The 27048-nt window shown below is 46.4% G+C and overlaps 2 protein-coding genes across 3 annotated transcripts; both read right to left on the bottom strand.

The window, feature by feature from the left end:
• Positions 1-17569: 17569 nt before the first annotated feature.
• Positions 17570-19227, bottom strand: LOC128593883 (metallothionein-2A-like). Its single transcript, XM_053602251.1, has 3 exons — positions 19082-19227; positions 18529-18594; positions 17570-17790 (listed from the first exon to the last, which is right to left on the bottom strand). The coding sequence occupies exons 1-3, from the start codon at positions 19107-19109 to the stop codon at positions 17699-17701; spliced, it is 186 nt and encodes a 61-aa protein (XP_053458226.1). The 5' UTR covers positions 19110-19227; the 3' UTR covers positions 17570-17698.
• Positions 19228-25600: 6373 nt separating this feature from the next.
• LOC128593858 (metallothionein-like) lies at positions 25601-27048 on the bottom strand. 2 transcript variants are annotated; one of them, XM_053602202.1, is made up of 3 exons: positions 26893-27048; positions 26316-26406; positions 25601-25832 (listed from the first exon to the last, which is right to left on the bottom strand). In XM_053602202.1, the coding sequence occupies exons 1-3, from the start codon at positions 26918-26920 to the stop codon at positions 25712-25714; spliced, it is 240 nt and encodes a 79-aa protein (XP_053458177.1). In that variant the 5' UTR covers positions 26921-27048; the 3' UTR covers positions 25601-25711. The 2 variants fall into 2 exon arrangements, with proteins under 2 accessions (XP_053458177.1, XP_053458182.1); XM_053602207.1 differs by having other exon boundaries at positions 26341-26406; positions 26893-27046.

Below are 27048 nucleotides of genomic sequence, written 5' to 3'. Positions count from 1 at the left end.
AAAATCCTGGCTGCACTCAGCTGAAGTGTCTTCAAGCCTCTTGAAAAGTCATTGTTACTACTATTAAATACAGATATCCTCCCCTTACCACGGTTGATTTTCTGACTTTATGATAGTGTGAAAACATTCAGGAGAAACTGTACTTTGAATAGCCACACAAATGATCTGCTGTGCGTTCTCAGTACAGTGCTCAATAAATTACACGACCAGCCTGAGCAAGAGCCAGACCCCCATCTCTACTAAAAATAGAAAAACCAGCTGGGCATTGTGGTAGGAGCCTGTAGTCTCAGCTACTTGGGAGACTGAGGCAAGAGGATCCCTTGAGCCTAAGAGTTTGAGGTTGCTGTGACACCATAGCACTCTAGCATGGGCAACAGAGTGAGACTCTGTCTCAAAAACATAAATAAATAAATAAATTATACAACATGTTCAACATCTTATTATAGAACAGGTTTTGTGTTAAAGGATTTAACAAAAAATCTGTACTTTAATTTTTTTTTTTTTGAGACAGAGTCTCATGATGTCACCCTCAGTGGAGTGCGTGGCATCACAGCTCACAGCAACCTCCAACTCTTGGGCTCAAGTGATTCTCTTGCCTCAACCTCCTAAGTAGCTGGGACTACAGGCACCCGCCACAACGCCTGGCTATTTTTTTGTTGTAGTTGCTGTTGTTGTTTGGCAGGCCCGGGCTGGATTCGAACCAGCCAGCCCCAGTGTATGTGGGTGGCGCCCTAGCCGCTGAACTCCAGGCACTGAGCCTATAATTTTTTTTTAAATAACAGTTGCAGAACTTGGCTTCTGTTTTGTTTGTTTGTTTTTGGACAGGGGACAATTTTTTAAATTGTGAACTCAATCCATTTGGTGTATTTGAAATGTGCAATACTTTTCTTCATTTTTTTTTCTTTGAGACAGAGTCCCACTATGTTGCCCTCAGTAGAGTGCTGTGGCGTCACAGCTCACAGCAACCTCAAACTCTTGGGCTTAAGCAATTCTCTTGCTTCAGCCTCCCAAGTAGCAGGGACTCCAGGCACCCGCCACAAGGCCTAGCTATTTTTTGTTGCAGTTGTCATTGTTGGTTTATCTGTCCTGGGCTGGGTTCGAACCCACCAACTTAGGCCAAGCCTTTTCTTCATTTTTTAGTAAAGGAAGTTAGGAATTCATTCCCCCCCAAAATCAGCCAGTGGCAAACAAATTTCGTTGAAAATCATAGTCACATCCTAGAAAAGGGATGGGGCAAGATAGGTTTCACCCGCCCTCATGAATTTCATCAAATACTGGATCTCCTGGAGAGTGGAGAGAAAAGGCAATTTCCAGAAGGGAGTTTGTTAGTAAATGAGGCTTTTACTATACTCCTTTCTAAGAGCATCAGATAAAGAACATGTTTTCTAAACTAGATCATGAAGTGCAATGTGGAATCAATCCATCCTCCTCCTCTTACGGGCTGTCCATGAATTTAAAAAACAAGACTAAAAAACAACCTCCCACACTCCTCCACAAAACAGTGGAAAATTAAGATGTCCCAGATGACTCTCCAAAGTGGAACCAGAAAACAGCCTCAACAATTTGCATTAGTTTGTTACAGAGCCATCACAAACATGCCTTGCTTAAAAAAAATTTTTTTTTGAAACACCAGAACAAAATCTAGTACTGATCACTTTTGCGAGAACACAAAATTACTCAAAATTCACTAGTATTGGGAGGGGTTGGGGGGACCATACCTATAGGCTTTGTCTCACACAAGTGCATATGGGTAAGTGCAGGGCATCTGTCATTATTGCAAAAGTGAATTTTAACTTGTAATCTTTAGTTTGATTTAAACATGGCTTTCAGTATAATACCCACACCACCTGTACAGAAAGGGCTCTGTAGAGATGCGCATACCAGCCAACACCTGCTTTGTTAAATACAGTCTTCAGGCCTTTCTCTGTGAGTAAGAACTGTCCCCATACATGACAGCCTTCAGGTCACTGGCCAGCTTTTCAGCAATCTCTGGAGTGATAGGCTTGTTTGTCCTTGGTAAGTTTCTTTTTCTTTCTTTCTTTTTTTTTTTTTTTTTTTTTGCAGTTTTTGGCCGAGGCTGGGTTTGAACCCACCACCTCTGGCATATGGGGCCAGTGCCCTACTCCTTTGAGCCACACCGCCCAAATTTAAACCGTGCATTTCAGGGGTTTTTTTTGTTTTTGTTTTTGTTTTGTTTTGTTTTGCAGTTTTGGGTGGGGCTGGGCTTAAACCCACTACCCCCAGTATATGGAGCCAGCGCCCTACTCCTTGAGAGTTAAGTTTCTTAATAGTAAATGGATCATCTCTGAGATAATTTGAGTCCCCCAAAACAATAAAAGAGTCTTTAGACAGTGGACTTATCTCACACACCCTCTTTTCTTTCATGTTTTCTAATGAGGACAGACAGATCACTGAGAAATAGACAAGAAACATGGCTGTTTATGGATAATTCAGGGTTATAATCTGTCATAATGTTCTTGCCTTGTAGTATCAAAAAGTAAATGGCTGTCCATCAATCATAACCGTGAGTGCATAGTTATCAAACATAGTTGGTATGCATTCAGATGGAAACTTGTTTATTGTGTAAGATATCAGGAGGCATGTTTTAACAACAGCACCATCTCCCAGGACAAAACACTTAATTGTCTGTATTGATGAAATAGTTTTATATCCACTTTAAACATTTTGAATCTGATATTGACCTCAGCTTCTCCATCTGGGCATTGGCAGCACTCAGAACTTGGCTTCTGCCCAAGCCTAAGCCCTGAAAAATCATTTTATCTGGGTCCAGATAAAGGTGGCCCAATCCTGGAAACTGATCTCAGGAAGACTGATCGCCAAGGTCAGCCAGTACCCTGAGTCACCATAGCAACGGCTCTGGCTCCCTATGACACAGAGGTGGTGTCACCTCTGGCCTTGCTCCTAACGGTCATTGTAAGGTTCCACCTCAGGTTTATTGCATCAGTTTGTTTCTTATGAAGAGGCAAATTTGGAAAACACTGCTTTAATGTAAGGTGCCCCAAAGTTATGACACCCCGAATGTGTTGATCTCTAAGTATACTATGAAATTCTCAAAAATATCCTCACAAAATGAATTCAAATGCACTTTATCAAAAATTGTAAATGCATTCCAAGTAGAACCTTTAGCAGTAAAAAAGGTAGGAAAGATGGGGGCAGGCAGAATGGATATTCTAAAAATTCGAAGTAAAATCGGCAGGCTGCTGCTTGTTTATGCTCTTACTAAGTCGAAACTATTTCTTCAAGGGACTTTCTGTACATCTCTCACACTATCTGAGCTTTCTAGCATTTCAGTAAAACCAGTCTAATTGTCTTGGCTAGGCTGGTTGGTCAACTAGTGACCCTGAATTGGAATTTCCCTCAACTTGTAATAAAGAAAAATTACCACCAGGTGGTAGCAAAGGTCCAGTAAGCAAAGTCAATCCCTTCCCAAATGCTCTGAATGCAGATCTGAACAGCAGAGCTGGAATCTGTAACACTGGGATGAGAGTTGGGGGAGGGGATGAAGTACTTGGAATTCTGGGTAACAATAGCTAAATTATGTTGTCAATTTTTTTTAATGTATCCAGTCTTCAACCTACCTAAGATCCCCTCCACCACCCTTGTCTGAGATCTTGATTTTGAGAAAGTACTCATGTAACAAGCCAATCAATTAATTAAACCAATTCTCAATTGGTACTGGGAGTTAGTTTGCCTCCCAGGAGACATTTGGCAATATCTGGAAATATCTGTGGTTGTCCCAATGACAGGTGTACTACTAGCGTCTGGTGGGTTGAGGCCAAGGTTCTGCAATGAACAGGACAGCCTACAACCAAGAATTATCTGAACCTCTGTGTCAATGTGCCAAGGTTGAGACACCCTGGATTAAACCAACAAGCAACAAGGTCCTGCCCTTGGTGATGTGAGACCAGAGACCAGAGCCCCAGCCTGGGATGGAGCAGGGGGAATCGCTCTAATGCTGCCACACTTGATTGTGTGTGTGTGGGGGGGGACTGAAAAATAAGATAGCACCATGGTCCCCAAGGAGCTGACAGTCTGCAGAGGTTGAAATCTCAGATGCCTACCAGGCAAGGAAAGTCATACAAAGCTGTGAAGTAGGCAGGTGGGAGACCCAGTGGGGAGGGGTGGAAAGTTGGAGACTGTGTCTCTAAAGGAGCAGCCACCACTGTCTGTTCTCACTGCCGCCAACGCAGTAAAGTGGGCCCAGCATTGCCATGCCTTCAACCTTGGAGGACGAAGTGGGGTGACATTTAGGTCAGGTCTTGAAAGATGAGCAGAATTTTGCTAGGTGGAGGAGGAAATAGGCAGGCATTAGCATTTCAGACAGGTATATTCCCAGCCAGGAATTGCAAATTAGCCAAATGTGGCCCTCTGACTTTTCCTGGGTCCACACAATCTGTTTTTCTCTCTTCTTTTAATGCAGTTATTTATAGAAATCAAATATGTACACTATGGAATTTACCATTTCAATCATTTCTAAGTGTGTGACTTAGTGGCATCATTGTCACTTAGCTCCAGATCAGCCCTTCTACCCCTTCTCTGTGATTATGGAGGAGGGTTTCGTAAATATTCCTCCTTGGCCCTTTGGTGTGAGGTTAAGCATCGTGAGAAAGTGCGGCAGGGACAGTCCATTTGCAGTGCTGTGCCGCCATCACCACCGTCCATTTCCAGGACATTCTCCTCCTCCCAAATAGAAACTCTGGGTCACTACAGGGTAACTTCCCATTCCCCTCGCCCCTAGCCTCAGGTCACCTCTATTCTATTTTCTGTGTCCATAAATTTTTTTCTTCCAGCTATTTCATATAAGTAGAATCGTACAATATTTGTCCTTTTGTGTGGGGCTTATTTTAGTTCACATAATATTTTCAGGGTTCCACACAATCTTTTTAAAACCTGAATATTTTACATAAAAATCTCGATTTCTGGTTTGTCCTAAAAAATTGCAAGATTTGAGTGGCCTAACAGTGGTTTTACATTTTCTTTTTTTCTTTTTTTAAGAAGGAGGAGGAGGTGGAGAAGGAGGAGGACATGGAACATGGACCTGGAGGAGGAGAGGCTCTATGTGGTCTACAAAGCCTGAAATAATTACTGTCCCGTGCTTTGCAGAAAACTTTGCAGACCCACCATCCCTGGCGTACATGATAATAAAATATAGTACAACAACTAAGAACTGGTAAGTTTTGAGTATTTATTAACTTTATTTTCACATAATTTATTATTTATTATAATTTGTTATAAGTTGTATAATCTTTCATAATGGCTGGGTTCAAAATTTGCAAAATTCCTGAAACTTTAACAATTGACTCTCAGAAGCCAGTACCAGCCTCCTCCAGAACCACTGTTTATCTCTCCAGTCATTTAAAAATCCTTTAGTATCTCTTAATAAAGCTTTATGATTTTCTCTGTGACAATTTAAGCATTATTTGTTAGATTAATTCCTGGCAACTTGGTGATTTCTTTTCTTTTTTTATAGAGACAGAGTCTTGCTTTATCACCCTTGGTAGAGTGCTGCGGCGTCACAGCTCACAGCAACCTCCAAATCTTGGGCTTAGGTGATTCTCTTGCCTCAGCCTCCCAAGCAGCCGGGACTACAGGTGTCCGCCACAATGCCCGGCTATTTTTTTGTTGCAGTTTGGCTGGGGCCGAGTTTGAACCCGGCACCCCACCCACTGAGCCACAGGCACCACCCCGAACTTGGTGATTTCTAATAATGTCGTACACGGTGTTTACTCTTTAATTTCATTTTTTAGTTGTTTGCTCCTGGTATGTAGAAACACAACCATCTTTTGTCTTTTTTTTTTTTTTGACAGAGTCACACTCTGTCACCCTGGGTAGAGTGCAGTGGCATCATAGCTCACAGCAACCTCAAACTCTTGGGCTTAAGAAATTCTCTTGCTTCAGCCTCCCAAGTAGCTGGGACTACAGGTGCCTGTCACAATGCCCAGCTAGTTTTTCTGTTTTTATTATTATTATTATTATTATTATTTTGCAGTTTTTGGCTGGGGCTAAGTTTGAACCCACCACCTCCAGCATATGGGGCTGGCGCCCTACTCCGCTGAGCCACAGGTGCCGCCAGTTTTTCTGTTTTTAGTAGAGATGGAGTCTCTCTCACTCTTGTGTAGGCTGGTCTGGAACTCCTGAGCTCAAGCAATCCACCTGCCTTAGCCTCCCAAAGTGTTACGATTACAGGTGTGAGCCACCACCCCCAGCTCCAACTTCTGTGAATACACAATGACTTTATTAAATTCTCCTCTTATTTCTAACAACTTAAATGCAGATTCTTTTGTATTTCCATGTATATAAATACATTACCTGCTGGCTTTAAAGAGAATGGCTCTAAGTTTTCTGACTTGCTTTTTTTTTTTTTTATGACTGTTAGCCCAGGTACACCAGTGCTCATTGTCACTTAGCTCCAGATCAGTCCTTCTACCCCTTCTCTGTGATTATAGAGGAGGGTTTCGTAAATATTCCTCCTTGGCCCTTTGGAGGGAGGTTAAGCGCCATGAGAAAGTGCTGGAGGGACAGTGGAGGGGGAAGGTGTTTTCTCCTTTGTTGACAGGCTGCCATAGAGCCCTGTTCCCAGCGCACACTTTCTGTGGAGTAGCTTCTTTAGCACCCCTTCCAGCATCCAACAAAGGATGATCTTATGGACTGAATGTGTTTGTTCCCTGCCCCCAAATTCATATGTAGAACCCCTAACCCCTAATGTGATGGCATTTGGAGATAGATCCTTTAGAAGGTAATTAGGGTTATACGAGGTCATGAGGGTGGGGCCCCCATGATGAGATCAGTGTCCTTTTAAGAAGAAACATCATGGGTGTGGTGCCGTGGCTCAAGGAGTAGGGCACCAGCCCCATATGCTGAGGGTGGTAGGTTCAAACCTAGCCCCAGCCCCCCAAAAAAAACTGCAAAAAGAAAGAGACATCAGAGCCCTTCTTTCTTTTTTCTTCTTCTCTCTTCTTCTCTTCCTCCCCCACCTCCTCCTTCTTCTCTCTCTCTCTTCCTCTCTCTCCCGTTCTCTCTCTCTCCATGCACGAAAGAAAAGCAATGTGAGGACACAGCAAGACAGTAGCCTTCTACAAGCTTGGAAGGGAGCCCTCATTACAACCCAAACGATGCTGGCACCCTGAACTCAAACTTCTGGGCTTCCCAACTGTGAGGAAGTAAATTTCTGTCATTTAAGCCAACAGGCTGCGGAATTTTGTATGGCAGCCACAGCAGACTAATACAAATGGCTTTTCTAACTCCCAGGGTCTATAGGTGGTGTCCAACAGCATCCAGTGTCCAGAAGTTTCCCCTGGACTCCTCCGGTGACTTACAGGACATTTCAAAGTGCAACCCCGTTCTGTGGACAGCAGCTTCCCCAGCATCCCAGATAGCAGATTTCCCACAAGACCCACCAGGGAGGCTTGTGACTTCACCAAACACTGAGCCAAGGCTAGGTCTTCTTTAGCATGGTCTGCATCACGGCTCTGGGTAGGGGGGCTCTGGCTCGTCCTCGGACGTTCTAGCTCAGCCCTGGGATAGTGGCTGCTCCCTGGATCTGCCACTCCTGCATTCTTCGGAGTTTTCTTTTCTTTTTTGAGACAGAGTCTCACTCTGTCACCCTGGGTAGAGTGCAGTGGCATCATAGCTCACAGCAACTTCAATCTCTTGGGCTCAAGTGATCCTCATGCCTCAGCTTCCCTAGTAGCTGGGACTACAGGTACCCACCACCACGCCTGGGTAATTTTTCTGTTTTTAGTAGAGATGGGATCTCGCTTTTGCTCAGGCTGGTCTGGAACTCCTGAGGTCAAGCAATCCGCCCTCTTGGCCTCCCTGAGTACTGGGATTACAGGCGTGGGCCACAGCGCCCGGGTCTTTGGAGTTTTCTTCATGGTTACTATCAGTTCTTCATTACTCTAATCCCCTGTTCAGTCTTTACAGTAAACTTTATAGTAAACATTCCCTGTTCAAAATACTACATGGTTTCTCTCTCTTAATTGGACTTGGAGTGATTGATCAGATTAACACTCACATGCCAATGGCTGTGGTTTTTGCACATCTGGCTAAGGCTGATGGACAAGTGAACATGTGCGAACAAACCAGCCCAATTGGTATGCTACTGTTTAAGGAAATGACCTTATACTTCACCAAGAATATTTACCCTGAATGGTCCTAGAACTTTATCATATGGGTTTTGTTTCTTTATCTATTGATATAATCATATGGTTTCTCTCTTTAACTCTCCTAATGTAGTAACTAATATTCACTGTACCATATTAAACTTTCTTTGCATACCTAGAAAACTTGAGTGTATTTTAATGTATTGTGGATTAGATTTTTAAAATGTCAGATGAAGCATTTTGTAACCATATTCATATGTGAAATGAGCCTAAGGAAAAGCCTTTATTTCAGTCCCTATTCTGGGGAACATCACATACTAATTGGATAATTAGAAATTACTTCTACTGCTTTCTAGAGCTTCCTTCAGGTATTTCACAGGTCTTCTATGACAGTGGCAGGTCAGATCAGCAAAGAAAAGGGAGAACATTCAGTAAATGGACCTGACTGCACACTTGGAGAAAAAAGGAAATTGGATGCCTCTCTCAACACCACGCGCAAAAATCCATTCCAGATGAATGAAGGGCTTAAATATCAAACACGAAACTAAAAAAAAAAAAAAAAAAAAATCTGTATTTTAGATAGTTTTAGGTATTCAAATATCTCTTAGAACTTGGAGTAGCAAAACATCCCTTATGCGGGCGGTGCCTGTGGCTCAGTTTGTAAGGCGCCGGCTCCATATGCTGAGGGTGGCGGGTTCAAGCCCGGCCCCAGCTGAACTGCAACCAAAAAATATCTGGGTGCTGTGGAGGGCGCTTATAGTCCCAGCTACTCGGGAGGCTGAGGTAAGAGAATAGCTTAGGCCCAGGAGTTGGAGATTGCTGTGAGCTGTGTGATGCCATGGCACTCTACTGAGGGTCATAAAGTGAGACTCTGTCTCTACAAAAAAAAAAAAAAAAAAATTGTATAAATTTGACTACTTTAAAATACCTTTTGCCCATCAAAAGAATCAGTCTGGTTAAGGAAGAAATTCAAGTTATATAAAGAATGTCTACAATGCAATAATACAAACAACCTATAATAAAATGGGCACATTTGGCTCATGCCTGCAATCCTAGCACTCTGGGAGGCTGAGGCACGTGGATTGCTTGAGCTCATGAGTTCAAGACCAGCCTGAACAAAAGGCAAGACCCCATCTCTACTAAACATAGAAAAATTGAGGCAAAAGGACAGCTTGAGCCCAGGAGTTGGAGGTTACTGTGAGCTATAATGCCATGGCACACTACCCAAGGTGACACCTTGAGACTCTGTCTCAAAATAAATAAATAAATAAAATAGGCACAGAGAGCAGACAAGTACTTCCCATGAAAAAAAATTCACAACGATATGGGGATGTCAAAGGGAACACAGGAGCCACCTGAGAGAGCTTCAAATAGCCGGACTGGGACAATTTGAGCAACAAAAGAAAGTAGCATTAGGTAATAACCCAGAGTATAAGATAAATATCCACAATCCATATTGATATCACTAAATGATTGAATAAATAAAGGAGAAGGGTAAAAATCTCCTGTACAGAAAAATTCCAAATAATCTATGTAGATACTTGCCCTCAAAGAATATAAATCCCCATCTTTTAAGCATGGGCTATACATAGTTGAATTCCTTTCAAAGACTACAGCATTTGGGAGGTGGAAGGACAAAAAAGAGTGACTTCATTATGGAGACACCTGACAGGTGATCAAGGTCAACATCAATGGTGATAAGTCATGTTGACAGTATCGTACCATTGATATCCCGTGGTCTTCCTCACAGAAACCCATAACCCCAGTCTACGATGAGGAAAACATCAAATTCCAGTAGGGGGTATCCTACAATGCACCTAACTGGTACTTCTCAAAACTGTCAAGGTCATTCAAAGAAGCAAAGTCCGTCATCAAAAGAAGAAAGCTATCACTGCCCAGAGTAGTCTACACAATGACTAGCTGGAATGTGGCATCTTGGGTGGCATCCTAGAGCAGAAAAGGGTATTAGGTAAAAACGAAGGAAATCTGAATAGAGCATGGACTTTAGTTAATTTTAAAAATAGACACAAGATATAGACAAGTCTTTCTCAGAAAAGGAAATACATGTGGCAATAAACAAAGGAAGAGATGTTCTACATCATTGGTGATCAAGAAAATGAGAACTAAGGCCACAATGGATACCATTTTGTAGCCGTCTGACTGGCAGAAATTGAAGATTCTGATGCACCAAGACAGGGTGTGGATCCTCGGGCCTAATACAGCCCTAAAGGCCATGTGAGGTCTTTGACTTTTTACATGGAGTCAAATGGGGACCGATGGAGGGTTTTGAGCAGAAGATGTCTCTGGCTGCTGGGCAGAGACTAGGCTGCAGGGGGGCAAAGGTAGACGAGGGAAACCAGGTTGGAAGGTAGGGCCATCATCTGGCAGAAGCAGATGGTGATTTGGACTTGATAGCAGTGGCGATGGTGGGAAGTGATGGGAGCTGGCTTGATGCCACACTGCCTTCTTTCACTCTATGTTGAATTTATTTGTGTGCTTGACTCCCCCGCCTTCATACCATGGACTGAGGACCCCCAGAGGGCAAGGAATTTCTTATTCATCATTATTAATCAGTCCTTGGCACAGGCCCCACACAGTGGACGTAGCCAGGAATGAATAAATAAATAGTTCCCATCACATTTTCCCCTTGCCCCTTAACCCTCTATAGCTCCCTATTATTTGGGTAATAATATGACATCCCCATATTATTTGGGTAATAATAGGGAGCCATAGAGGGTTAAGGGGCAAGGGAAAAATGTGATGGAAGCTAAAGACTTTCTTTCTCATCTCCATGCCTTTTCTTACCCTTTCCTCTCTTCCAGGAGAAGCGAGAGCCCACACTGGGGTGGGTATGATGTTAGGGGAGTCAGAGGTGTCAAGGGCCCTGCACAATTACCCTCTTTGGGCTCTTTGGGATTTTGCTACAGCTCTTTTACCTGTACCAGGGACCCAACCCCCTGTGACCCATGAGGAGCCATTCTTGACTATTACTAGCTTTGAATGCCTGCCAGGAAAGTGAGTTTTCCCAGGCCTGAGAGTGGGGGGCCCCAAGGGCAGGGAACACCTGCTCAAAGAGAACCTCACCCAAGGGCGTGTCTCACAGGCCCAGGCAAGATGCACAAAATCCTGGGAAGGGAGGTGATATCCAGTCACTCAGTGCCACTCTGCTCTCAGAGCCTTAGGGCCTGGAGATCTGCCGAGGGCAGTCTTGGTGACAACGGGCAGTCCTGTGCTGCAGCGAGGGAGCCCCCTCATTACACTTGCATCTTCCCCGTCAAAGAGATGTCAGTCCAGACTTGTTGGTTGCAAGCAATAAAATTAAGCTAAGGGCCATTTGCTGTAAGGGTAAAAGGTGGGGGGCTGAGAGACCAGGCTTGGCAAGAGGGCAGGAACCAAGCAAATGCCACAGGTTTGGGACACAGGATCTGCAGGCTGTGCCTGTGGTGAGTGTCTTTTGAAACTCATTCTTACCCCATGCCTCAGTTCCATGTGAACATCCAACTGGCTGGGTTTCCCTGGAGAAAAAGGGTCTAGTTGCCCAGCTTTCATAGCTGGAGTCAGACCCCGGCTCTCCCCTCCCACCAATGGGAGCAGAAGGAATTCCCTGAAAGGAAGTTAAGGGACATAGGTGGTGGACAGTCAGATGCAAACAAATGCCCAGCACAGCTGGAACCCACCCCCAGAGGGTCATTCTCTGGGCCAAACACTCCTCTCTCTCTCTGAAGGACCAGTAAGCCTGTGTCAGCCGAAGTAAAATCTTGAGCCCTTCAGCTGACTGAACGGACTCTTTCTTGGCCAAGGGGACCCCAGAAAAACCTTAAAGCTGAGTTGGTGGCCATGAGGAGAAGGGAGGTCAGACTCACCTAATTATGCCCCACCTCCTTTGGAGTTATGCAAGACAAAGCTTCTACCACACCTGCAGGCCATCAATTTACTTAACAGATCACTACATGGCTTATCTCTGATTAACAGTTTCCTCATCTTAAAACACTACAAGCCTTTAGACAAGGCTTCATTGTTTAACCATTTGCAAAGCAAAGACTCTTTAAACCCACCTATACCCTATATACCCTTCTCTTCGAGATGTCCTGTCTTTTGGGGTCAACCCAATATACACTGTCCATGTCTTTTTTTTTTTTTTCTTGAGACAGAGCCTCAAGCTGTCGCCCTGGGTAGAGTGCAGTGGCATTACAGCTCACAGCAACCTCCAACTCCTGGGCTCAAGTGAGTCTCCTGCCTCCACCTCCCAAGTAGCTGGGACTACAGGCACCTGCCAGAACGCCCAGCCAATTTGTGGTTGCAGCCGTCATTGTTGTTTGGCAGCCCAGGGCTGGATTCGAAGCCGCTCAGGTGTATGTGGCTGGCGCCTTAGCCGCTTAAGCCACAGGCGCCGAGCTACCTTCCATGTCTTGATTTATGATTTTACATATGATTCCTCTCTCCCTAAAATATATACAACCAAATTCTAACCCAACCATGGCAAAACCCCTTGCTCAAGGCTTCTTGAGTATAGCTTTCCAGGCCATGGTCATACACGCTCCACTCAAATAAACCTCTTTATATCTTTTATTTTTTTATTTTTATTTTTTTGTAGAGACAGAGTCTCACTTTACTGCCCCTGGTAGAGTGCCGTGGCGTCACACGGCTCACAGCAACCTCCAGCTCTTGGGCTTACGTGATTCTCTTCCCTCAGCCTCCTGAGTAGCTGGGACCACAGGCGCCCGCCACAATGCCCGGCTATTTTTTTTTGTTGCAGTTTGGCCGGGGCCGGGTTTGAACCCGCCACCCTCGGTGTATGGGGCTGGTGCCCTACTCACTGAGCCACAGGTGCCGCCCCAAATAAACCTCTTTAAATTAGGAATTAGCTAGAGTTTGGCTTCCTTTCACTTGATACTGGTAGGTTGAGAGACACAAAATCACTGACCTACTGATATGGGCTCTGGATGAGCCCTGCTGGAGTTCAGGAGGGAACCCCACCACGGGATGGAAATGATGTATAGGGCAGGCCAGGGGGCCTAGTGATGGGGCCCAGATCCTTTCCCCTGGTTTTCCAATCCTCTGTGATCCCCAGCGGGCTGGCCCATGGAGTCCTTCCTATTGGCCGGATCTTGCTGACAACACCAGTTCCCCATCCTCACCTCAGCTTTCTCCCTTGAGGACTCAAGTATCACTGAGTCTGTCTAGGCAAAGACAGAGCTCAGCAGTGGGACCTTCAACCCCTGAGAGGTAACATAGCAGCCCACCTTACACCAAGCTCCAAGCCCCTGCTTCCTGCTAAACAGAGGAGTTATGGTGTCAAAGCACTGGAGCGTGCAAGAGAAGGGGGCTAGAGGAAATTGAGGAGCGTGGGAGAACAGAGCCCAGCCTTGCTGACTTCACAGCTTTGCCTGGGACAGGAGGTGGATACAGGCTTTCAGCCAGCCAGGGGTGGCCCTACGGACCACCCTGAAAGGGCAGCTCTGTGGGCGTGGTGATGCCAGGAGCTGCCCTGGGTGAGCATCCCGTGGCACACACATGTGCATGATGCAGGTTCCCCTCCCATCTCCACTCCTCACAGGGCTCTGAGCAGACTTGCTCGACCACACCTGCAGGCAGGCCAACTGAGAGGTCTCAATTGCCTGCACTATGCACCCTCCCTCCCAGCTCAGGACACACATTCCATCACCCCTGACACCTTCTTTCCTCCCTCCAACACTGTAAGCTGAATTCATCTTCAGAGTAGTTCAATTCTTCCAGTGTATAAAGGAAGAGACACACATGGCTTTTATTGATGGCTACGGCCTATTTGCAGGGTATGCTGGATATTTTCCGGACCACTCTCCATGCTTCTCCCCACCAGCTGAGGAGTGGGAGGGAGCTGCAAGACCAGTGTTTAGGCAATGAGGGCAGTGACAGGAGATGGGAGGGGAGATGAAGTCACAGGATACATTCCCCAGGCTCTCTCCTTGCAGGGTTGCATGGCAACCTGAAGGTCACAGCTCCCATTGGGACACCTCTCTCTCTGGGTTCCAGTGATGCTAGGCCTGGCCTAGGTAATATTCTCTTAATCTTTCCTACTCCTTTGTAAACAATCCCCTTATTAAATACTCCTCCATTACTTCTTTCTTGGTAGGACTCTTACTGGCATACGAGAAGACTTCACAGTGTGAGTCTTGAAAGTGTGCAGTCCTCCTCTCCACTGCCAGCCTGCTGGACTCCTGAGACTTGGGGCTTAGTCCAGCGGTAAAGAACTCAGAGGATAGTTTAGAACTCATTCATAGTAGTGGTGGCCAGTGGTAGAGGTGGGCATATTTGGGGACATCAGAAACAGTGGTGACAGCTATGCAAACTGCTGCAGCCTAATCGGATGACTCCTAGGACATGACCTGCTGCCTGGACATACACAGCTTCTGCCTGAAGGTCCCAGCTCTGGTTAGGACACCGTCTCCTACAGTCTCTCTCTCCAGGTTCCAATGACAACTAGGCATGGGCCTAATAATGCTCCCCACTATAGCAGACATGGGAATCTTTTGTTCATTTCTCTTAATCCTTCTTACTCCTTTCTGAGCCTACATCTCCATCCTTTGACTCCATGGGTCTTGAAGCTCCTTCTGATGAATTTTTTTTGCCTGATTTTGCTAGATTCTATTTTCTGTTGCTTGCATCCAAGGAATCTGGCCTGGGACAGAGTTTGCTTTCATAATTCAAAGGGAGGCAAGGTGTCATTGGGACCCCTCTCAGCAGATGTTCAACCTTTCTGGGTCCCTAGAAGACTAAGGTATAAAGCACTTCTCACAGAAAAGCATATAAGGTCAGACAATTAAGTTTGTGAACTCATCCTAGAAAAAAATGACCTCATTGCTGAATAACACTACAGTCATCTTCAAAGTGCTGCCCTTGGGCTAGTCCACACTTCCAAGCAATTTTGGAACCCATTTTCTGGAATGGTCATCAGAGCTGCTGTTGTATGAGGTCTAACAATTGAGTTCATGAACCCATCCTAGAAAAAGTGCTTTAAAGTGTGGACTAGGTGCTGGCATCAGAGCATAGCTTCCCAAGGTTACTTTGAAGATGACTGTAGTTATATTCAGTAATGAGGTAGGCAGCAGTTTTTCTAGGATAAGTTCATGAACTTAATTGTTGACCTGGTATGGAGCTTGGTCTAATGTTCTTCAAGCTACTATTTAGAGTGAGTTCTTTACTGTTCTCATGACATAGCTCCAGCCCTTTTATTCCTCCACCTACCCCTTGAACTTATAGTTCACTGAATAAAAAACATGATCAGTTCAAGTTTCCTTTCATTCAATATTGATCATCTGCATTGGCCAGGCTGCCATGACAGCCCCCTCCAGAAGAGTTAACCTCTTACTCACCCAGCCCACCCATCCATGCTCTATCTGTTGTGGCCAAGATGTGACCATGTGAATAAATGAATGGGTGAGAGAGTGAATGAATGGAGTTCTCCCTTGATCTCTTGGTCACACTAAACTTCCACACGTCTATCTTAGTTTACCTCATGCTCACCCTGTCCCAGGGTGGAATGGGTCCTTCTCCTGAAGGGAGGACTGTTCGGACTCCTTGTAGTTCTCTGCTCCAGTCAGCAGCTGCATCTTGAAGCAGTAAATAATTGCTCCCTGGATTCAACATGGATTTGAGTAAGTCCAGCAAAAGGGTTGGCTCTTATTTTTATATTATCTTCCTTCTCTGTGCCCAGTACAATGATTTATATATAGTACAGGGTCCAATACCTGCTCATTGAATTAAGTAGAGAGCATTTATGGATCACCTACTGATTGTCAGGCCTCGTACCTGGTCCAGAAGGAGGTAGCACTTAGTGACCACTTGGTATGTGCCTGGGACTGTGCTAGACACACATTCAACCTCAGAATAACCCTATGGGGTAGATACTATTATTGTCCCCATCTTACAGATGAGAAGTGTGAGGCAGAGGGTGTCCACCTAGCTTGTCTGTGTTGTGATGCTCTGGTTCTAGACAAGCAGCCAGGCTCCAGGCTCTTAACCATGTTAGCAGGCTGTTCATGATGGTGTACTTGGCACTGAAACCTCTAGGATTAAACAAGGCATTCCATTAACAGCCACATCAATGTTTTTTAACTTACTATAAATTAATCTCTCCAACAGATGTCCACCGTGTTCATGTTCCACCCCATCCCCCCAGGGAAGATGGGGCTTAGGGTTGGGAGTGAGGGAGGAGTGAGGATGCCACTTCACACACGACTTGGAAAATAAAAAGCTGCAAGTTGAATGATTGTGTTTGTCAGGCCCGGTGAAAACATCACGTCCCCATCCCCTGAGAGGTTTGGCAGCTGCAATTTCCCAAAACAGAGTTGTGAAAGAGCAATGGCTGGGTGCATTTGTGATGTTAGCAGTGGGGCTTCTAGACCGAGTCTGAGATAAAGAGGTTGGTGCAGCTCGGACAGTACGCCCTCCACACTACGGTGTTCCTGTAGTGTGAGCCTGGTTTGGTCTCCATGAGGACACTTGCCATGCCCTGCATGGAGAGACCTGCCTGCCTCTCCCTCTGTGTCAGACAGGAACTGGGCACCTCCAAGTCCCTTGGCCACCAGTACAGGCAGCCACATGTTGGAGAGTTGCTCCAAATACCAACTGGGGTAGAAAATAAGACCAGAGAGGAAACAGCAGAATCCATTTTATTTTACCCAATGATTCCATGTGACTGCTTTAGTGGGTTGCAAATTGAGGTACTCGTTAAAAATGTAGGTTTCTTGGGCCCATCTTAGACCTAAAAAAATCAGAATGGGTGCAGGGAGAGGATAAAGTGGAACACTGCGCTGAGATCTTTTTCAGCCTCTTCAAGTGATGCGGCAGCGCAGCCAGGATGGGAGTCCTTCAGATGTGTGACACGTAGTCTCTGCCCTCCCCTCTCCAAAGGGGACGTGGGCCTCTCCCCTCACACACGGGCACACACTGGGCTTTTTGTTCCCTGAGCACACCAAGCTCGTTCCCACTTCCTGGCCTCTGTTCAAGCTGTGACCCCTGGCAGGAACGCAGCTCTCAGGTCTCGATGGAAAGAGCTCATTCAGGCTCACCCCAAGGACATTCTCAGTCACAGCTGTATCTCATTCATACAGGACTCCCTATTCCATAATTACCTGTCTCTCCCCAGCAGTCTATAAGCTTCACGTTCCCCTTTCCCAGAACCCCCTGCCTAACTCTGTATGCAGTAGGTGTCCATAAGTGGCTGTTGAGTATGACACAGATACTAAGGACAGGGACCGCCAGTTAACTGTCCCTAGACAGAAGCAGAATAAACCCCCTGCCATAACGCACAAAGGAGAGGAAAGGCAGGGCAACCTTACAGGACATCTTGCACCCAGACCCACACTTCCATAGTCCCCTCTCCCCAGCCTCTGTCAGCTCAGGTTCCTCTACAGCCCCACAGGAACCAAGTGCCACATACCCAACACCAAACTAGGGACCAGCAGTCAGAATCGTCTGGATGAGTTTATTGTCATTCAAATATTTCATAACACATGGGTCAGTGTTGTATGAAAAAAAAATCCAGGTGTGTATACATCTTTCTATTTACATCTGGAAGCAGGCGTTGCCTGATATCAGGCACAGCAGCTGCACTTGTCCGATGCCCCTTTGCAGATGCAGCCCTGGGCACACTTGGCACAGCCCACAGGGCAGCAGGAGCAGCAGCCTGGGGAAGAAAGGGAAGAGGAAGAGATCAGAGCAGACTTGATCAGACACCTCCTGCCCCGACCCCAGACCTGATCCAAGCTCTGCCCTCAGCCCTGGAGGACCCATAGTTCAGAATGCTCAGTCTGAAGACAATTGGTGGATGTTTGGGATGAGGGTCTTCCTATGCAAAAAGCTGCCTGGCCCACTAAAGCCAAGGACAGGGCAGAAGGCAAGAGAGGTAGCGACCAGGACTACCAGGATGAGGAATGCCAGCCCCCCAGAACCATACACTGAGGTGAGGAAACTCTTCAACTAACAGACAGGGACAAGCCTCTCACAAAGTAGTTGCAGGGAGGGCCGTGGAAGCTTTCACGGGGCTGCCTGAATAGGAAAGGGGCACATCAGTAGGCCAGAAACCACATGTGATCCCCAAGATCATGTGCACCAAGAGCTTCAGGACCCAGAAGGATTAGGAAGGCTGCATTGGGAAGCAGAAGATGTAGATTCAAGTTCTAGCTTAGTGCCTGACACTAGCTGGTGACCTCCCTGGGGCTCAGTTTTCCAGGTCTACTGTGCATAATAAGAGGCAGGGACATCCATTTCTATGGCTCTTTGAGCTTTTGGTTCTGAATCAGGAGGTGCGGAGAGAAGGGGCTGGGAGGAAGCTAGTCATTGGCCTGCTCCTGTCTGCCAGGCTCTGGGTTCCCTCCTCTGACTCAGCCCAGCCCCCACCAACCAGAGAAGGCCCCACACTCACTCTTCTTGCAGGACGTGCATTTGCACTTTTTGCACTTGCAGGAGCCAGCACAGCTGCACGAGCCACCTATAAGGAGGACAGAGGCACTGAGCAATGATGTCACCCAGACGAGAACAGCAGGTGGTCAACGAGTGGTCCCAGTTGAGTGCAAGGCTAGATAGACCTGGTCGCTGCGGTCCCACACATGGAACAAGGAAGTGTAACCTGGCCACTCTCCCCCACAGGCTAGGATGGCCCTTATGTCCTTAATCCTGAAAGGCAAGGTCCTCTGTCTCCTGCCCAGCCAAAACAACTGAAACGCTGGACAGCGAACTGGGGCTCAGCCTGGGTGACATGGAGGAGGGCAGGATAAACCTGAATCCTCTCCCTCTGAAATGGGAAGCATTCAGAGAATGGCATCCAGGTGATGAAGGCGGGAGGCAAGAAGGAAAACATTAGAACTACCAACTAAAGAATCCGCTTCAGCCAGAACTCAGAAGGAGTCTTCCGCTCCCAGGACCACCTGTTGTGGAGTTGGAAAATGGGTAGTGTAAGGAAACTCAGCGTGTCTTACCAGGGATGCAGGAGCAGTTGGGGTCCATTTGAAGCGGAGCTGAGGCTGCAGATCCCAAGCAAGAGGAGAACGGTGGATTGAGCAGGTGGAAGGCGCGGTGGAGCCCAGGCGCGGGCAGCTCCCTTAATAGCCAGGGAAGGGCCCGGGCGCAGAGGCCCCGCCCCCTTTTGCACGCGCCCCGCAGAGTGAGCGCGGCCGGCGGTCCTGTGCCAGGCTGTGCGCAGCATGTGGGCCGGGCCCGGCGTCCCAGGGCTCTGGTTGGTGTGCACCTGGGGGACAGCTCCACTGGCGCGCGTTAGCTCTCACAGGAGGGGCTGTGCGCCCAGCCATACACCGCGTCCTTGCTGTCTTCCGGAGCCTTCACGGATTCCCCTATACTGCTATACTGCCTGCCGCCCCCGACCCCTGGTGGTCTTGGTGTCCCCACTCAGGCCCCCACCGTGTCCTTTGCCTTTCCTGGACTCCGTGTGCAGCCCCAGCCCTGTGCTCACGTCCCTAGATCAACCGGGGTGAGGAGTGCAACGAAGACATTGGGTGCAAACGGCTGGCCAAGGATGTGACCTTTGACTCTACCCCTTGCTTGTCCCAGTCCCCGACTCAGACCTTTGGCCACGTTTCTTCTGTACACAGCAACAGGGGGCCCAGGTCTCTGCCTCCTTCCCTTCCATTCTCCATGCCTGCGGGGGGTGAGGGTGGAATCTTTGTCTGGATTCTCCTTTGCATGAAACTCTCCAGGGTCTCCACACAGCCTGGGCAACCCACACACTGCAGGATGACAATTTTGACACAGCAGGATGCCCTCAGTAGAGGCATCCTTTTAGGTGATGTGCAAACCCTGCATTAAATAGGAAAGGAAGAAAGGGATCGTTTCCCCTTCAGTATTTCTATTACTGTCCATAACACTTAGTCTGTTAGACGCTGTTTAACCATTTTCTATCTTTGGACCCTCACAACAACTCGAAAGGGAAACACTATCTATGAACGTGTTTTACTGATCAATGGCAATACAAGGAATGTAAGTAACTAGTCAGAGGTCTAGGAAATAGCATTGCTGGACCTGAATTCTGTCAGCTTCTCAAGGGGAAGAGTGATACAGTTTCCCTTTAGCCTGGGTGTCTACTGCTTGAAATCTTGAAAACAATGACAAACATCAGGGTCAATCCTGGGAGCAGAAAAAGTGATCCTGGAGGAAGATATATATATATAATATGTATATAATATATACAATATGCATACACGCATACACACACATGTAACAATTTTATGTCTACCTTCTATGTTTGGAGATAAAATTGATTCTTTCCAATAGTGGCAATGTATATGCTTGTCATATAAATACAGTATATCTAAGGAAATAGGAAGCATTTAAAAGAAAAACATTAATTAACATACCAATGCAGGTGGGTGCAGAAATGACAGGTATCTTTCCAACTGTGTTATGAGGACACAGACTGTCTGGCTCATGGCCTTATACTTGTGGTGCCAATCCCTATTTTGTGGGAAGAGAGCAGAACCCTCTCTGAGCCATGGGTCTCATATTCACGTGTCTAGAGAGAAGGACAAAGGATACACAGCCAGGCACACCAGCCATAACTTATTTGGGGTAAAAATGTTAACTCTACTATTGTCTCAGTGTACTGAGGCTGTTATAACAAATACTTCAGGCAGAATAATATGAACAATGGAAATTTACTGCTCAAACATCTGGAGGCTTGGATGTCCAAGATCAAAGTGAGGGTTCTGGCTTCATAGATGTCCTCTTCTTGCTGGGTCCTCACATAGGAGGGGTGAACAAGCTCCCTCAGTCCTGTTTTATAAGGCCACGAATCCCACTGGTGAGGGAGTCACTCTCATAATCTTGTCCCGAAATGTCCCACCTCTTAAAACCCTTCCTGATCTTATGTAGGACCTCATCTGACATAATGATTTTCCTGTTGTGCTCCAAGGGTGGAAAATGTCAACACATTTTTTTGTGCCTCTCATTCCATGACAAGAGGTTAGTGACAATGTTGGGTATATCCTATGGCCCTCAAACACAGTTGATCACTGGTTAGACACCGAATAGCCTGTTCAATTTGAAAAAACCTATACTTATTTTAGAATACACAAAGTTTATGGGAGGAGTGGACAGAGCTGATGAACACTGTGTATGCTACAAATTTACAGGGGGGGTCTTACAAATGGTGAAAAAAAATCATTATTCTTCTGGCTGATAGAAGCTGCAGTTGTGAACAGCTACATCCCTACTCATTAGATAGAAAGGAGGGTGGAGAAAAAGTGCAGACATACCTTTCTTACAGGTGAAATCTCATCACTTAGATTGTGAGCCTTTTGAGGAACAGAAATTCAAGAAAGGCTCGGCTCCTGTTGCTCAGTGGCTAGGGCGCCAGCCACATACACCGGAGCTGGCAGGTTCGAATCCTGCCAGGGCCTGCCAAACAACAATGACAACTGCAACAACAACAACAAAAATAGCCGGGTGTTGTGGTGGGCATCTGTGGTCCCAGCTACTTGGAAGGCTAAGGCAAAAGAATCGCTTAAGCCCAAGAGTTTGAGATTGCTGTGAACTGTGATGCCACGGCATTCTGAGGGCAACAGCTTGAGAAATTCAAGAAAGATGGGAAGACCATCATCTTCTGAACCTGAGGAGAGGCTAAATGGGAAGATGCATTTTACAATGCACAATGAAAAACAATCAACAAAGGTCGCCTGGTTTGCAGCAGGAGAGATGAGAAAAGTGGAGAGAGAGAAACCATTTTCTAGTGTGAGACCTGTAAGAGGAAGACTGGACTTCATCCTGGAGATGAGTTCAAGAAGCATCACACTCAAAACAACTACAAACAAAAATAAACAAAACCACTTTCATTGTTTTACGTAACCTATAATAGAGAACAAAACCATCAGGTGAGTTCATATTTATGTTTTTCTCTTTGAAAACTGTAGAATAATTATAAGTAATCCACCAACCTCTTTCCCGCCCCCAAAAATAAGACCTGCAGAGTATACAGGTGGCAGAAATATTGGATTGGAAAGGTACAAACACACTGGGAGTAGTTCAACATATGAATGCCAGGCATGGTGGCTCACACCTGTAATCCTAGCACTCTTGTAAACCAAAGGTGATGAATGGCTTGAGCTCAAGAGTTCAAGAATAGCCTGAGCAAGAGCTAGACTCCATCTCTACTAAAAATCAAAAAACTGAGGCAAGAGGATCACCTGAGCCCAGGAAGTTGAGGTTGCAGTGAGCTATGGGAATGGCACAGCGGTACCCAGGGTGACTAGAGAGACTCTGTCTCAAAAAACAAAACAAAACAAAACAAAACATGAATTTGGGGAGGGAAACAACATTTAGGTCACACCAGCTGTGAATAATAATTACATAATAATAGCTAATACTATAACCCTCTTGCCATCTATAAGGCACTATGCTACGTTCTTTACATGTAGTAAATCATTTAGTTCTGTCACTTCAAGCTATTACAGTTATATATTGCTTAAATGAGATGCATTAAGAGAAATGTGTCCTTAGGCGATTTTGTCATTGTTGAAACATCTCAGATGTGCCTACCCAAAAGTATGCTGTGTGATGAACTCTATTGCTCCTAGGCTGAGGACCTGTACAGCATGTTACTGCACCAACTACTATAGTATAACAACAAGTAAAACACGAGGGGAGGTATTTGCTTGTCCAAACATTTATTTATTTATTTATTTATTTTTTTGAGACAGAGTCTTCTCACCCTTGGTAGAGTGCCATGGTGTCATAGCTCACACCAACCTCAAACTCCTGGGCTTAAGCGATTCTCTTGCCTCAGGCCCCCACGTCTCTGAGACTACAGGTGCCCACCACAGTGCCCTGCTATTTTTAGAGATGGGGTCTCGCTCTGATTCAAGCTGGTCTTGAACCTGGGAGCTCAGGCAATCCACCCGCCTCGGCCTCCCAAGTGGTGGGATTATAGGTGTGAGCCACCACGCCTGGCCTGTGTCTGAACACTTCTAAACAGAGAAAAGGTACAGTAAAAAATACCATGTTATAACCTTATGGGACCAATGTTTTATATGGGGTTCCATTGTAGAGCAAAATGTTATTATGTTGCTGATGACCGCACTATGCCCCTATTACAGTGGCAGAGACTGAAACACAGAGAAGTTATGTTATCCAGGTGTAAGTGACACAGCTAGCATATTTATACATGTAGGCTAAGACAACATGCCTTCAGCAACACTCACTATTTCCCTTTAAGGATGAAGATGCTGAAATCTGGCAAAGAAGCAGCAGTGGAAAGAGCCCTGAACTGGCGGTCAGATCCCTCTTTCTGGGCTTCAGTTTCCCAGCTGACAAGTCCCAGGCACAACTGGCCTAAATAACCAAGGGCCCTCCCAGCTCTGACTGTGAGAGGTAGATCTTAGTATCCAGTGACACCAGGATCTGTCGCTATGGTCAGGGCACCAGGGCACATGGAGTATTGTTCATTCATACCTTTACTGCTGAGCTGTGTGACCCTGGGCAAGTCCTTACTTCTTCCGGAAGCAGTCCCATGTCACCAGCCCCTGCACATTCATATGTCTCTCTGGTTTGTGGTGAAGAACTTGACTTGAAGGAGGGGGGAATGTATTTTATGTCCAAATGCTGTGACAGTGTCTTATCCTGGAGGGTTTCCTGCAAGAGGTCACCTACACATGCTTGAAACCAAATCAGAAAGATTCCTCTCCCATCCCTGACTTCTAATCCAGAGTAACAATTCCAACAGATGGGCCTTGCCCAAGAAGCTTGATGGGAACTAATAGGATTGTCTCTCCAGAAAGTTCATGTGGACTAAGTGACTATCACACCACTGATTTTTCAGCCCTGGCCAGCCAATAGGTCACTATCATATTTCATCCCTACCAAGTGATTTAATCTCCTTTGGGCAAATGAGGAAATGGAGTCTTAGAGCAGCTGAGTGACATGCCAGGTCCCACAGCCAGGAAGTAGTGAAGTGGGCTTTGAACCAGGACTGCCTGGCACCAAAACCCATATACCAGGCTGCCTTCTGAAACTGTGTCTTTACACAGGACACCTGCAGGCAAGCACGGTCCTGGCCCCTGGGCCAAGTGACTCCCCTTGCTTGCTCTTTGAACCAAGAGCCAGAGGGACTAACCATTGCTATTAATTACAAGTCACCCAAAGCCTTGCTCTTTCCCAGTGAACACAACACACCTTACGAAGCACATAATATGCCATCAGCTCTGCATAGACAGACTGAGACTACTTGGTCTAGAACCAATTCTTGTCTCTACTTCATCTTGCTGGAATAGTGCTGGACGATTTCCACATCTCGAGTCACTTTGCTGGCTTGATGTAATCAAGGGCTGGAATTTGAAGGTGGGGCAAATTTCAGCCTGACCTTGGGAGAAACTTCTAATATTCAGGAGCAACTCACATTGGGGACTTGTCAGGGGTAGTAAGAGTCCCCTTAGTGACACTGTGCAAGCCAAAACTGATGGCCCCTGGAGGGGATGTCCAGGGAAGTGCTGCTGAAAGTGTGATCCTCACACTGAGGCCAGTGTGCAAAACCGTTTCTAGTCTGCAATGTACACCCTGGAAAACTGTACTCTTTTTTTTCCTTCCTTCCTTTTCTTTCCTTCGACAGAGTCTCATTCTGTGCCCTGGATATAGTCTGTGGTGTTACAGCTCATAGCAACCTCAAACTCCTGGGCTTGAGCAATCCCCTTGCCTCAGCTTACCAAGTAGCTGGTACTACATGGATATCCCACCATGCCCCGGTAATTTTTCTATTTTTAGTAGAGATGGGGTCTCACTCTTGCTCAGGCTGTTCCGGAACTCCTGAGCTCAAGCAATCCACCTGCCTTGGCCTCCCAAAGTACTAGGATTACAGCCATGAGCCACCACACCTGGTGGAAATATAGTTTTTCTAATTCTTGGATATATTTAATATTGATATATTTTCTTTGATCCATTTGATATGTATTTTTGTGGTAAATTTATTGGAATTTGCCTATTGGATATAAAAATGGATTGGGTAATTATTTGTTCATAACATTAATAATTCATTTTATCTTACCAAACTTAGATCTGTGACAGATTCTCATGTCTGTGTATCATGTGGCACAATGCTCTTCTATTTTAGCTGAGAAAGTTACCTGAGAAAAGTAAGCTGACATACCTTAAGGCACTCAGTGTACAAGATGACAAGACATGGTCCTACCACCCAGGGTCTAGACCAGTGGTTCTCAACCTTCCTAATGCCTCCTAATGCTGCAACCCTTTATACAGTTCCTCACGTTGCAGTGACCCCCAACCATATAATTATTTTTGTTGCTACTTCCTACCTGTTAATTTTGCTACTGTTATGAATCATAAGGTAAATATCTGATATGCAGGATGTATTTTCATTGTTACAAAGGGGTTGAGACCCATAGGTTGAGAGAACCGTTGGTCTAGACCCTCAATGTCATCCTCCATCCCGGTTGTGCTGGGCATGGGGTCTAGGCATACAAAGGAAGCAAGAGCCAGAATAAGGCGATGACTTTTTTTTATTGTTCATCTATTTCATAATAGAAAAAAATCACAGCAAATGGGTCAGGGCAGTATGAAAAAGAAATCCAGACTAGATCAAAATCTTTTATTTACACCTGGGAACAGGGCTCGTCCAACATCAGGCACAACAGTTGCACTTGTCGGATGCCCCTTTGCAGACGCAGCCCTGGGCACACTTGGCACAGCCTGCGGGGCAGCAGGAGCAGCAGCCTGGGGAAGAAGCGGGGGACGGAGAGGTCAGAGCAGCCTTGACCAAACTCCGTAGGCCTGGCACAAGCTCTGCCCCCAACTCTCGATGGCCCTTCGAGTCAGGATAGAATGCTCCTCCGGGAGATAACGGTAGATCTTTGAGGTGAGGGTCTTCCTATACAAAAGGTATCCAGCCCTACCAGAGCCCAGGACAGGGCAGAAGACTGGAAAGGCCGTGATAGGGCCTAGGTGGGCAGTGGAAAATCAGACCCCCAGAATGCACTTAAGTGAGGAAAGTCCTCAAGTATGAGGTCAGTGCTGGACAGCCTGGAGCACTCTTTTGGCCTCAGTTTCCCTACTCTAAGAATGAAGGCTGCAAACCAACCAGGTCTAAAGTTCTTCCTGAATTAGTTCTGAGGGAAGAAGCTGTGGGGAAGCTGGTCATTGGCCTGCTCCTGTCTGCCAGGCTCTGGGTTTCCTCCTGTGATTCAGCCCAGCTCTCACCTCCCAGGGAAGGCCCCACACTCACTCTTCTTGCAGGACGTGCATTTGCACTTTTTGCACTTGCAGGAGCCAGCACAGCTGCACGAGCCACCTGTAAGGAGGACAGAGGCACTGAGCAATGATGTCACCCAGACCAGAACAGCAGGTGGTGGACAAGTGCTCCCAGTTGAGTGCAAGGCTAGACCTGGTTGCTCCTGTCCCACACGTGGAACAATGAAGCGTAACCTGGCCACTCTCCCCACAGGCTAGGATGGCCCTTATGTCCTTAATCCCGAAAGGCAATGTCCTCTGTCTCCCATCTAGCCAAGACCAAAACTCTGGACAGCATACTTACTGGGGCTCAGCCTAGCTGTCCCCAACCACCTGGGTTACATGGAGGGCAGGATAAGCCTGAGTCCTCTCCCTCTGAAACGGGAAGCATTTGGAGAATGGCATCAGAAGGCGCTTGGCAACAGGGAAAGCACCAGAACTTTAGTCCAATTCATCTCAGAGATTAAAATGCAACCTCCTCAAACCCAGAGACGTGTCCTGTAGCCGGGAAATGGGCGGTCTAAAGAAGAGAAACGACGTTTCTTACCAGAGGCGCAGGAACTATTGCGGTCCATTTAGAGCTGAGTGGAGGCCGGGAGTTCCCAAGCAACAGGCAAAGTGTGTGTGGGACTCGCGGAGGCACGGTGGAGCCCGGGCGCCAGGAGCGGTGTTTATAGTAAGGGAGGCCCGGGGCGCAGAGGCC

The sequence above is a fragment of the Nycticebus coucang genome, chromosome 2 (assembly GCF_027406575.1).
Source record: "Nycticebus coucang isolate mNycCou1 chromosome 2, mNycCou1.pri, whole genome shotgun sequence".
Classification (NCBI taxonomy): domain Eukaryota; kingdom Metazoa; phylum Chordata; class Mammalia; order Primates; family Lorisidae; genus Nycticebus; species Nycticebus coucang.
This window is presented reverse-complemented; position numbering and strand designations above follow the sequence as displayed.